Here is a 13,041-nt window from a genome sequence, read left to right as displayed (position 1 = left end):
AGCCATCATTGTTGTTTGGCAGGCCCGGGCTGGGGATTCGAACCCGCCACCTTAGGTGTATGTGGCTGGTGCCTTAGCCGCTTGAGCCACAGGCGCCCAGCCCGAACACAGGATTCTTAAGTCTGATTCTTTGGGATACAAATACTCAAAAAGAAAAGATGCCTCGATAATAATACGCAATAACTGAAAATGTTTCTATTTAGTGTATGAGGAAACAAATAACCTTGAATATAAAATGACGCATACATAGGTGGAATAAGAACCTCAAAACTCCATTTTTTAAAATTTTAAATTAACAGGAGGGTACAGACGATTAGGTTACTTAGTTCATATTTGTTAGGTAGAGTCCAAGTTGCAGTTGTGCCCCTCACCCAGGAGCTGTGCCACATACCCTTACCCTGTGCCTGTTAGATGAGAGCACACCAATCCTCTTCCCTCCTCCCCTCTCCCCTTCTTGAGTTTGTGTCAAAACTCTGTTTTAAAGGAATTTATGTTGTCAAAAATATGTAGCATTGCCACATAAAATATAAAGAAAGTGGTGGGAGAAATAGCTAGATCTTTGAAGGCTTCTATGATGAAGTAGAAATGAAATGGCAGCTTTGGGCAGTGCCTGTGGCTCAAAGGAGTAGGGTGCTGGCCCCATATGCTGGAGGTGGTGGGTTCAAACCCAGCCCTGGCCAAAAACTGCAAAAAAATAAAAAAAGAAAGAAATGGCAGCTTTACTTTATTCCATTTAAACATTACAGATTCCATCCCTCTGTAGAGTGTCAATGCCACATTGCTTAGGAAACGTACCTCCTTATTTATGTCTTCTTTTTTTAAAAAAAATATTTTTGAGGTACATTTCACATACAGTACTTTTCAATTTATGTGATTTTTTTTTTTTTTTTTTTGCAGTTTTTGTCCAGGGTTGGGTTTGAACCTGCCATCTCTGGCATATGGGGCCAGTGCTCTACTCCTTTGAGCCACAGGCGCCACCCTCAATTTATGTGATTTTTAAGTGGACAATATATAACAAAGTCAGAGTTGCTATGGCTGTCGGTGAGTTTTTTGTCATTGTTAATGCTCTCTTAGAGAGTAAATCCTCAGTCTGTATTTCTATTTGTCTCATAGGCTACACACACACACAAGATGTTTGTTAACTGCTTAGGATGATAGTTCGATGAAGACAACAATAAGGTGTCCATCATTTTAAACTATCATAGATATCTACCATAAGGAGAGATTAATTTACAATACATTTTGGAGGTTGGATTTGGGGAAGAGCAATGGTCTAAAACCAGTATTTCTTGTAATATCATTTAAAATGGTGAGAATCTCCTAGGCATTCCTACTTCCTGCTTCATCCATTATAATCGTACTCAATATGATGGATATAATGGATGTCTGTTGGCTCCGCCTCCCTTGCACCCTTGTTTCTGGTAACAGTACCATCTCTTCCAGTGGGGAAACCACTGATCTCCTATTCTCAGAGCCTATGGCTCAGAATTGGGGGAATTTGTGGGCACAAGATTCAGGCCTGGTTAATCAATTCAACAGCTACCTGAGGCATGTGACCCAGCCAATGGGAATCTACTTGGGCATCTCACTGGGTCTATAGAAAATAGTCATTGTTACTCGGCTGAGGTTTTAAAGTTAGTTGAAGCTGGGTGCAGTGACTCACACCTGTAATCCTAGCATGCTGGGAGCCCAAGGTGGGTGGATCCCTTGAGGTTGAGAGTTCCAGATCAGCCTGAGCAAGAGCTAGACCTCATTTCTAAAAATAACCAGGCATTGTGGTGGGCGCTTGTAGTCCCAGCTACTCAGGAGGTTGAGGCAAGAGGATCTCTTGAGTCCAAGAGTTTGAGGTTACTGTGAGTTATGATGCCACGGCACTCTACTGAGGGCAATAAAGTAAGACTCTGTTTCAGAAACAAATAAATAAATAAAATAAAATAAAGTTAGTTGAATGCAGGCTACCTGCCACAGCCATCGGGGAATAAGTCAGTCTTGGGATGGAGACTGATTCCTGATGATATGGAATTGGATTGAGCCTTTAGATCCAGTCAGACTCCCCTTGCCACCCTCCCTCACCTCTGTTTTTTTAGTTATGTGGGCCAATAAATCTCTGTGCTTTATCTAATCTGAATTCAGTTTTGAAATCTGTAAATCTGAGTCTTGGCTAACATCACCACCCATTTTCCTCCTTCCTGGAGCCAGAAGCAAAAGTCTACTTCCTGAAGCAGAACCTCAGATTGCACATTCAGCCGGGTGAGGGCCCACAGGAAGTCCAGGGTGGAGGTTTGGGGTGTGGTGCTTGAGTAGGGAGCTCCCAGGTGCTTCTGGAGCAGAGGTAACTCTAGGGCAGAGACCTGCCATTGAGACACAGGCTCCAGCAGCCTATTCCTGGAGCATTTATTTGTTTTATCACAGAGCTCCCATAGCAAATACCATAGATTGAAATCACTACTGGACACTCAGCCAGCACCCTGGAGGCACTCCTGGGTAATCAGGATCCACCATCACTCTTAATGCTTCCTGTTTGTGAGCAACCATTCCTTTAAATAGCTCTGGCTTCATAGTAATAATGCGATTCTAAACTCTTGTCCCAGGGCCTGCCCAGTTTTGTAGATGCAAATATTGCCACTGAAAATAGTCCCGAGACATTATTATCCAAGATTTTCCAGGGAGAGAAGTAGTCTCTTTCACTCATTGTATAAGATTTGGAAGAGGCTCGGCGCCTGTAGCTCAACCGGCTAACGCGCCAGCCACGTACACCTAAGGTGGCGGGTTCAAATCCCCAGCCTGGACCCGCCAAACAACAATGACGGCTGCAACCAAAAAATAGCCGGGCGTTGTGGCGGGCACCTGTGGTCCCAGCTACTTGGGAGGCAGAGGCAGGAGACTCGCTTGAGCCCAGGAGTTAGAGGTTGCTGTGAGCTGTAATGCCATGGCACTCTACCCAGGGGGACAGCTTGAGGCTCTGTCTCAAACAAACAAAAAAAAAGATTTGGAAGAATTGAAAAGAGTCTTGATTCTTGTAAATCCAGACTGATACCTCCCTGGACAGAGAGAATTTTTTTTCTGCTTATCCCTGTTATTTCTGGTATCTAATACGAAACTCAGCAAAAAATATTTTTGAAATGATTGGCTAAGTAGATAAATCAATGGATTTAGTGTGAACAATTTGAAAAGGGAAGACCAAATTATGCTCTTAGCATCAAGATTAGATCACAGCTCTGAGCTGTCAAGCTCTGGTTTTTTTTTTTTTGTTTTTTTTTTTTTGAGACAGAGCCTCAAGCTGTCCCCCTGGGTAGAGTGTCATGGCATTACAGCTCACAGCAACCTCCAACTCCTGGGCTCAAGCGAGTCTCCTGCCTCCGCCTCCCAAGTAGCTGGGACCACAGGCACCCGCTATAATGCCCGGCTATTTTTTTTTTTTGGTTGCAGCCCTCATTGTTTTTTGGGGTCCGGGCTGGGGATTCGAACCCGCCACCTTAGGTGTACGTGGCTGGCACCTTAGCCCGTTGAGCTATAGGCACCGAGCCAAGCTCTGGTTTTTTGAAGGACCTGTTTTACCTGTGATTCTTCTGCAGTTCTGATGAAAGGAACATTGGTCATTTTTGCCTACCCCATGTCTGTTCTCTTTTTCTTTTAGGTCCCCCTGTTTCCTTTTAGGAAATCACCTCTCCTCATTGAGTGTACTCTTCTTGGGAGGCTGAATCTTGGTTAAGTACTCACATCATGAAAGAAGGAAAGTTCTTTCTTCTGTCTGCACCTGTGTAGATCAGTGTGACATAAACGCTGCTAAATAGATGCTCCCTCTGGGACTTTGACTTTTTTTTTTTTTTTTTTTTTTGAGACAGAGCCTCAAGCTGTCCCCCTGGGTAGAGTGCCATGGCATCACAGCTCACAGCAACCCCCAACTCCTGGGCTCAGGAGTCTTCTGCCTCCACCTCCCAAGTAGCTGGGACTACAAGCGCCTGCCACAATGCCTGGCTATTTTTTGGTTGCAGCTGTCATTGTTGTTTGGTGGGCCGTCTGGATTGGAACCCGCCAGCTCAGGTGTATGTGGCTAGCACCTTAGTCACTTGAGCCACAGGTGCCGAGCTGGGACTTTGACTCTTAACCAAGTGGCCCAAGGATGGAATGGCTGGTTGGAGGTCATTTATTTTGGTGGTGGTGTGCTTACCAGACAGTTTCTGCCACAAACCCTTGCTGTGGTCCTTGCTACCTGGCCCTCTAGTGGCTTCTGACTTTTTCTAAGCCTGGTCATCTAGCCTTCAGTCAGGTCTCTGAACTGCAGGTAACTTTGTAATGAATTGGAATTCTCTTCTGTGTAAGTCATCCAGTGTATCTTACACTACATGAAATGAAGACCCCTATCTGATAGTCCAGGCTGGCTGCTCCTCCAGCAAAACAGCCTGGTTTCTTTCACTTCATTTCTCTTGTGAGGCAACAATCGGTGCATGGCTCTTTAAAAAATGCTTTACTGGAAGTTTCCTTCTTTAAACTCATTTCAAGCCATGTTATTTGTCCTTTTTGTTCCCAGGCTCTGGCTCCTTGTAATAGACTCCGATAAAACTGTTCCTTTATTCTCTGCAATGATTCTTCCTTGTCTGATTCCTCACCTCTAGCAGCCTGACCTTGTGCTCTGGCTAGCACTGATTGGTCAGATTTAGTCATCTTGCTCTAAGTGGGCCAATTAGATTTCTCTTTCCTCAGTGTTTGGCCTAGAAAATATGAAAATTCCTTACTTCCTTAGTGTTTCCTAAGTTTGGCCTAGGGAATATGAAAATCATAGGTTTCAGAAAACTAAGCGTTGGAAATGGTTTGGTGTCTAATTTCTGTTGTGGAGGTTTGGTGTCTATTTTCTTTCTTTCTTTCTTTTTTTTTTTTTTTGCAGTTTTTTTTGGCTGGGGCTGGGTTTGAACCTGCCACCTCTGGCATATGGGGCCGGCACCCTACTCCTTGAGCCACAGGCGCCGCCCTGGTATCTAATTTCTATTGCTGAGGTTTGGTGTTTGTCCTAAGTCCCATCACTTCTCACTTTTCAGGAGAGTTCCAGTAAATTTACCTTTCTTAAGTTTTCTAATATTGGCTTATGTTATCTACAACCAAAAGAACCTTAATTGTAGTCCCCATGTGATAGAAGGCTCCTTGGAGACAGGCCAGATTGTCATTCATTCATCCATTTATTCATCAAACATGTATTAAGCACTTGCTGTTTGCCAGGCACATGCTAGGCACTAGGAACCCAAAGATGAATTAGACAATTGTCTGAACTCAAGGAGTTTGCTCTCTGTCTAGTTGGACGTATAAATGTATCCATTCATTCATTTATTTAACAAATAATTCATTTATTCAACTAACAATTGCCAACACTCATTTAATATTATGTAACAGGCTAAATGGTTTTCTTTTCTAATTCTCGGAACAACTCTATGAGGCATGTCCCATTCTACAGAGGAAGGAACTGAGTTACAGAGAAGTTAGGCAGCTTTCCCTAACTCACAAGTTTCTAAGTGCTGGAGCTGGACTTCAATCCCAGTATGTCTGAGCTCTTGCCTGTAAGTACTGTGTAATGTTCCTGTCAAAATAAAGAATCTCAAAGCAGGGTGACACATGCTTATACAGATGTATATACAGTTCACAGAGGAGAAAGCCACTGATTTTGTGGGAAGGCTGGAGTTCAAGAAAGGCTTTACAGCTGAAGTGGTTTCAGCAATCTTGAAGGAGAAAAGAGTTGTGTTCTTGGTGGCTAGCATAGAACTCTGCATATGAACTCTGTGAAATGATGATGAGGCATCTTTTGCATCTGAAAGGAGCCATCTCCCTGTTTGCAGAGCCTGGGTACTTCCTACAGCCTACTGAAGTATCATTTTTGTCATTTAGCAATAGGATGTTAAGTAATCAGATTGTTTGTGTATTATATGATTGAGGCTCACAAAAACCTTGTGGGGTTAAGTAGTACAGGTATGAACTTTGTAAGGTGAGTGAGGAAACCAGGGCTGAGTCTGCATGACTCGTCTCAGAGTACACATAGTGAGTAAGTGGCAGAACAAGACAAGGAGCTGGTGTCCTGCCCTCAGGAAGGAGGGACAGGTTAATAGGGTGCCTGTAATCTAGCTAGGTTCCTTTACTCCTCTCAGGCTGCAGTTCAGACTTTGCTTTTTCCAGGGTCTGCAACTGAGATTCTGAAGGTTCCTTCTCTCTGGAACACCCTCCTTTTCCAACTCAGTTTCAGCTGTCCAAATCCTCATCTTCATCAAGACCTACCTCCTTCCACATATTCCTTGAAAGCCTTCTCCAGATTCATTCAGCCCACTGTCTAAGATACAATTAAATCCCTTGCCCCTGCTTCCAAACAGATTTCTGCCCTGAAAACTTCCTACATCCAGTCTCCCTCTTCAAAACTCCTGTGGCCTAACCACTCATCAATTGGTTGTTTACTGTTGTTTTCTTTATATGTGTACTTCTTATCTCTGACCGGAATATAAGCTCCATTAGCACAAGCCATATGTTTCCTTTTTAGCCTCATATATTCTCTTTGGGATTATAGTGTTTGCCAACCCAGAGAGATAATAGGCCCTGCCCACTTCATTAGATTGTTCACCTCCCAAATCATGCAGAACCTGTACTGTGTCAACTCCTGTCTTTCTTTTTTTCTTTTTGAGTGCAGTGACGTCATCATAGCTCACAGCAACCTCAAACTCTTGGGCTCAAGCAATCCTCTTGCCTCAGTTTTTCTATTTTTAGTAGAGACAGGGGTCTCACTCTTGCTCAGGCTGGTCTCAAACTCCTGAGCTCAAGCAATCTGCCTCCCTCCGCCTCCCAGAGTGCTAGGATTATGGGTGTGAGCCACCACACCCAGTGTCAATTCCTAAAGCTGCTGAAGGGGGAAGGAAGAAAGCAGGGACTCTAATAGGTACATTTAACAATTAATAACTAACAATGAATGCTTACTAAGTGCCAGGTTTTGGATAAAATATATTACAAGTATTAACTTTTAAGTCTTCATGACAACTGTTAATATCCCCACTGAAAAGATGAAGACACATAGAAGTCACTTAGCTAGTAAGTGGCATAGCCTGGATTCAAACTCAGACCCACCCCAGAGTTCATACTCTCAGCCATGACACTAAATTCTTTTTTTTTTTTTTTTTGAGACGGAACCTCAAGCTATCCCCCTGGGTAGAGTGCCATGGCATCACACTCACAGCAACCTCCAATCCTGGGCTCAAGCGAGTCTCCCGCCTCAGCCTCCCAAGTAGCTGGGACTACAGGCGCCCCGCCACAACGCCTGGCCATTTTTTGGTTGCAGCCATCATTGTTGTTTGGCGGGCCCGGGCTGGGGATTCGAACCCGCCACCTTAGGTGTATGTGGCTGGCGCCTTAGCCGCTTGAGCCACAGGCGCCGAGCCGACACTAAACTCTTTATGGGTAACAAAGTCTCTTGCTGTAATGTATATCAGTTTCCTTTCTTTCTTACAGTCCGGGCAGATAGGATTAAAAGGTGAGAAAATATTTATTATGCTCCTAGTACGGGCCAGGTATTATGATAGATGCACAGTGGGTCTTGAATTCTTGCAACGCAGCTATGAAGCAGAAAGTATTAACTCCATTTTACACAATTTGGCTTCTAAAGTAGTTAAATACAATGGTCAAGTTTTAGTTTCCAATTATTAGCAGAGTTGGATCTAGACCAGGTTTCTTGGAACCCGGTTTGAAGGACCGTCTTTAAAGGAGATAGTACAGAAAATACTGATAGGGACAAATGTGAAGGGCACATTTGCGTTAATGTGTGCGGCTTACTGAAGAATGGTAAGAGACTGCCAAAAAAGCTATTCTGTAAAAACGCAGAGGAATCAGGTAATAAAATAGAGGAACTGCCTGTGACGGGATAGCATTCAAGCCCTAGAACTTCCAGAGGCAAGGGCAAAGAGGGCGCCACCAGCGTTAGAGAACCCGGCAACCCGCTCAAGAGATTTAGCCTCAGCCCCCTTTCTTTCCTCACACTGCTATTGGCTACTTCTTCGTGGACCCCGCCTCCTCCTCGCTCTGGGCCATTGAGCAGCCAAGTCCTACCTACGACCTGGCTCGGGCCTCCAATCAGATGCCAGGCCCACGAGGTCCCCCTTAGAGAAGCCCCCTCTACACCAGCAAGGCGCTTCCTTCTTGCCCGTGATTGGCCGGTCGGGGGCAGAGGGTCCACCTTCTCTTTCCCCAGATTGGTCAGTGGTGCTTAGGCCCACATCCCTCTCGGCTCATCCCCGCCCGGTCTCCTCCTCCGCGGCCCTGCCCTGGGCGAGCCTCGTTCTCCCGGGCCAGGGCTCCGCCCCCGAGTGACGGCCAGGCCAGGAATTGGCGGCGGAGCTGCATTCATTTCCGGTTTCGGGAAGGTGGGTGGGGTGCGGAGCGGGACTTGGAGCCGCTGCCGCTGCTGCTACCGCCTACAGAGCCTGCCTTGCGCTAGGTGCTGCCAGGAGGATGCGGCCGGGGCCCGGAGGCTGCTGCTGCCGTCGCCCGGTGCGAGCGAACGGCTGCGTGGCGAACGGGGAAGTGAGAAACGGGTACGTGAGGAGCAGCGCCGCAGCCGCCGCTGGCCAGGTACGGGGACATTGAGCGGCGGGCCGGGGCGGCCGTACGGGGCAGCGAGGTCGCGGCGACCGCCCGCGCAGCTGGGCGCGGCTCAGGTGTGCTGGCCGCGGTGTCCGGGCGCTGACCCCACCTTCCCAAGCCGGGAGATTCAAGGACGGCACAGGGGTTCTCCATCCCTCCGCGCCTGAAGGTCTTCCTCCCCTCCCCTTGGAGGTTTGGGCTCTCCTCAAAAACCCAGGTATCTTTCTCTACCTGATCCGACCAGAAGTGCGGGCCACCCCCAAGGGGAGGAAGTGAGTGACATCTCAGACCCTGGTAGGAGCCTTTCGGTGGCTCCTGGTTCTTTCTTCCGAGGCTCCCTCTTTAAACCCCTGCGGTAGTTGCTTCTTCTTAAAGTCTTGCAGCCGTCCGAGGGAAACGACCCTTGGGGTCCATAAGAGGCAAAGAAAGTTAGGAGGAGGTGCCGGGTGGAAACACACCCAGTATCTTCAAGCCGCATTCTAGATTCCCTCCAAAAGCAAGACATTGCACTGTAGATCTTGTAGTGAACTCAGTCTGGTGTCTCGAGAGCATTATCCTCTTCATCTGCCCCTGGTGAGACCTTATCCCAGGCTCCTGGTTTAGCTGGGTGATCCCTTTAACTGAGCAAGAGTGGGGATTGTTTAACCTGTGACGAGTGATGGCGACTTGTGATGAGCCTCTGTACTAATTAAACAAGGTGGAATCAGCACCCAAGCTCAGGAAGTTCTAAAATATTATGAAAAGTTCTGAGTTCAAGACAGTACTATTATATATCAACCTTCCAGTTCCCTGGACTTGCAGGTATTCTGCTGAAATGTGTTTTTAAATATTTTGCATCTTTTTAACCAGCTTGTAAGTGTTGCTGGGATAGTGTTGTAATAATTTGCAATCGACTTTAATACTTTTAAGAGTCGTTCAGATAGAATGGAAAACTTTATTAAAAGGTACTCAGTTTCCGGCTCGGCGCCTGTGGCTAAGGTGCTAGCCACGTACACCTAAGGTGGCAGGTTCGAATCCAGCCTAGGCCCGCCAAAACAACAATGACGGCTGCAACCCCAAAATAGCCCGGCGTTGTGGCAGGCGCCTGTGGTCCCAGCTACTTGGGAGGCGCTTGAGCCCAGGAGTTGGAGGTTGCTGTGAGCTGTGATGCCGCGTCACTGTACCCAGGGGGACAGCTTGAGGCTTGGTCTCAAAAAAAGGGTACTCAGTTTCCCTTAGCAGGAATGTGACTGTGGCAATTTTGATAGGATGGTGATCTAAATTTGGCTTTAACATAAAATAGCTGGCAGTTTCCTCTCCAAATCAGTAGCTTTGAAGAATAGTCCTGTTTCTATTTGGCGTGAAGCAGAAAATAAAGCATTTCTCCAGATCGTGTTGAGATCTTGAGACTGAGAGTTGTGGGGGAAAGTACATGAAAGGACTTGATCTCCCTTGCAGTTGTAAGGTGTCAAGGCAAAGTAATACATGGATTCAAAAGATTTGTTTTCACTTTTTAAGAAATAATTGTGTGTTGCTGGGCAGGGTGGCTCACACCTGTAATCCTAGCACTCGGGTGCTGACACCCAGAGGATCAGTTGAACTCAAGAGTTTGAGCCCGGGCTCGGCACCTATAGCTCAACTGGCTAAGGCGCCAGCCACGTACACCTAAGGTGGCGGGTTCGAATCCCCAGCCCGGACCCGCCAAACAACAATGACGGCTGCAACCAAAAAATAGCCGGGCGTTGTGGCGGGCGCCTGTGGTCCCAGCTACTTGGGAGGCGGAGGCAGGAGACTTGCTTGAGCCCAGGAGTCGGATGTTCCTGTGAGCTGTAATGCCAGGGCACTCTACTCAGGGGGACAGCTTGAGGCTCTGTCTCAAAAAAAAAAAAAAAAAGAGTTTGAGCCTGAGCAAGAAAGACCCCATTTATACTGAAAATAGAAAAATTAGCTGGCAGGCCCAGTAGGCCCAGCTACCTGGGAAACTGAGGCAGGAGGATCACTTGAGCCCAGGAGTTAAGAGATTGCAGTGAAGTAGGCTGATACCACTGCATTCTAGCCAAGGGTGACAGAGTGAGACTCTGTCTCAAAAAAAAAGAAAGAAAGAAATAATTGTGTGAGAGAGGAAATGATAAGAATCAGCTTTTCATAAGCAGTGGAAGAATTTATTTTTCTAGCAATGTAAATGGCCAAAACACAATTGTGGTGTAGAATGTAACAAAAATTTAACAGGTAGGAGTTAGAAAATACATTGCAGGTGAATGAATGAGGTATGATTTTTTAGTGGAAAAAGGAAGTCGGGGAGAAGGTGTTTACACTTTTGAGGTGCTTTGTATTTGAGTGTTCCTTTTGATACCTAGGAGTTAAGTTCTGATTTAGTAGTAAATCAAGGTCTTCCAGACCATAGTCTCTTAACAGTTTAGCATTTGTGGGTGTATTTCTTCAGAGGTTGCCAACTAATATGATGAAGAAATATTAAGGTACTAAAATGAAATTTTAAAAATCTGTGTGACTGTAACATCTGGCTATCTTTCTGGACCTTATTTTAATGAAAAATTTCGCTCAAGACACCTTAGTGGTGTTTGGAAGAATGGTCTATTGGAAGGCCTTAAGGGCTGTAGTATCCCTTCTAGAAAACTGTTTCTCACAAGTCTTTTTAAAACAGGATCTGTAGCTCTGTACAATGATAGAGAAAAACATTTATCTGTAGGATTTTTCTTTAAGAAAAAGAAGGAGAAAGAGTGATCTTGGTAACTTAATGAGAACAATGCAGTATCTTAAATATTTTTAAAGTTGTTTTTGTTCTAATGAAAGTGATGTGCTAGTGCTCCAACCTCTACCTGTCTTTACTCTCTTTCTGGGGGAAGTGTTGACAATTATGCCCTCAAAATATACATAAGATGTTAAAATGTGCATTATGCTTTTACTAAGATATAAATTTAGAGGATAACATGATTGAGATGTAAATTCCCTTCCTCACATATCCCAACATTTGTCTTTTTTTTTTGAAACAGAATGTCACTATGTCGCCCTCAGTAGAGGGCCATGGTGTCACAGCTCACAGCAACCTCCACCTCTTGGGGTTAAGCGATTCTCTTACCTCAGCCTCCTGAGCAGCTGGGACTACAGGCACCTGTCATAACACCCGGCTAGTTTTGGGTTGCAGTTGTCATTATTGTTGAGCAGTCCTGGGCCGGGCTCGAACCTGCCAGCTTTGGTGTTTGTGGCTGGCGCCCTCACTCACTGAGCTACAGACGCCAAGCCCAGACTTCACTGTTTATAATGATGATAGTAGACACAACTTCTTCACGAGATTTGCAGTTGAACAATATAGCAGTAATTTTTCCTCCCTGCCCTAAAGGATTAGAGTTTGCCTGAGGGAAATGGACAGCATTTGCATTGGAAAAAACCTCTAGGCCAGGGGTCTGGGGCTCTCACTTTTAATCCTAGCACTCTTGGAGGCTGAGGCTGGAGGATGCCTTGAGATCAGGAGTTCAAAACAAGCCTGAATAGAGATCCCTTGTCTCTACTAAAAACAGAAAAATCAGCAGGGTGTTGTGGCGGTTGCGTGGGAGCCTCGCTCTATTAAACCCAGGTGTTTAAGGTTTCTGTGAGCTAGGCTGATGCCATGGCTCTTTAACCTGGCCAACAGAGTGAGACTATGTCTCAAAAGAGGACTCTGTAGGGGTTTATGTGAAGTCTCTCTATCTCTTTTGAAGGAATTTAATAAATTGCTTGGCCAGGTGAGGGGATTCATGTCTATAATAATAATAATAGCATTCTGGGAGGCTGAGGCAGGTGAATTACTTGAACTCAGGAATTCAAGACCAACCTGAGCAAGAGTGAAATCTTGTCCCTACTAAAAAATAGAAAAAAATGCACCTAAAATATGTTAGTTTGTTTTAGAAATTCTTATAATAGCAGCACTTTTAAAAGATCTTCCATTTCTTTATAGAGCTTTTGAGATTTGGGTCCTCATTTTACTTAACAAGTGTGAAAGGGGAAAAAAGTATCTGTGTTTCAGACAGTCTTGAACCTAGCTTTCTTCCTCTTGGGACTAACTTTATTTATTTATTTATTTTTGAGACAGAGTCTCACTCTGTCACCCTGGGTGGAGTGCCATGGCATCATCTTAGGTCACAACAACCTCAAACTCTTGGGCTCAAGTGATCCTCTTGCCTCAGCCTTCCCAGTAGCTCAAACTACAGGCACCTGCCACAATACCTGCCTAATTTTTCTGCTTTTATTAGTGATGGGGTCTTGCTCTTGCTCAGGCTGGTTTCCAACTCCTGAGCTCAGGGGATCTGAAATACAAAAAATAAGAGCTTTCCAGTTGCCAGAATAAATTAGAGTGTATCTTGAGAAGTAGGGCATAGTTAGATTATTTATATGGTTAAAAAATAAGAAAAATGAAGTAGAAAGAACAAAGTGTTAGTCCTGCTATTTTTTTTTTTTTTTTTTTTT

At 45.2% G+C, this 13,041-nt stretch overlaps 1 protein-coding gene across 1 annotated transcript in view; it reads left to right on the top strand.

Moving 5' to 3' along the window:
• Positions 1 to 8,409: 8,409 nt before the first annotated feature.
• Positions 8,410 to 13,041, top strand: part of SPTLC2 (serine palmitoyltransferase long chain base subunit 2) — a 126,936-nt gene continuing 122,304 nt past the window's right edge. The window contains exon 1 of the mRNA XM_023511491.1: positions 8,410 to 8,589. Within this exon, the coding sequence (XP_023367259.1) occupies positions 8,470 to 8,589 (120 nt within the window). The 5' untranslated portion in view covers positions 8,410 to 8,469. The remainder of the gene's footprint in view (positions 8,590 to 13,041) is intronic.

This window comes from Otolemur garnettii, unplaced genomic scaffold (genome assembly GCF_000181295.1).
Source record: "Otolemur garnettii isolate 467f Iridium unplaced genomic scaffold, OtoGar3 scaffold00020, whole genome shotgun sequence".
NCBI classification, from domain to species: domain Eukaryota; kingdom Metazoa; phylum Chordata; class Mammalia; order Primates; family Galagidae; genus Otolemur; species Otolemur garnettii.
This window is presented reverse-complemented; position numbering and strand designations above follow the sequence as displayed.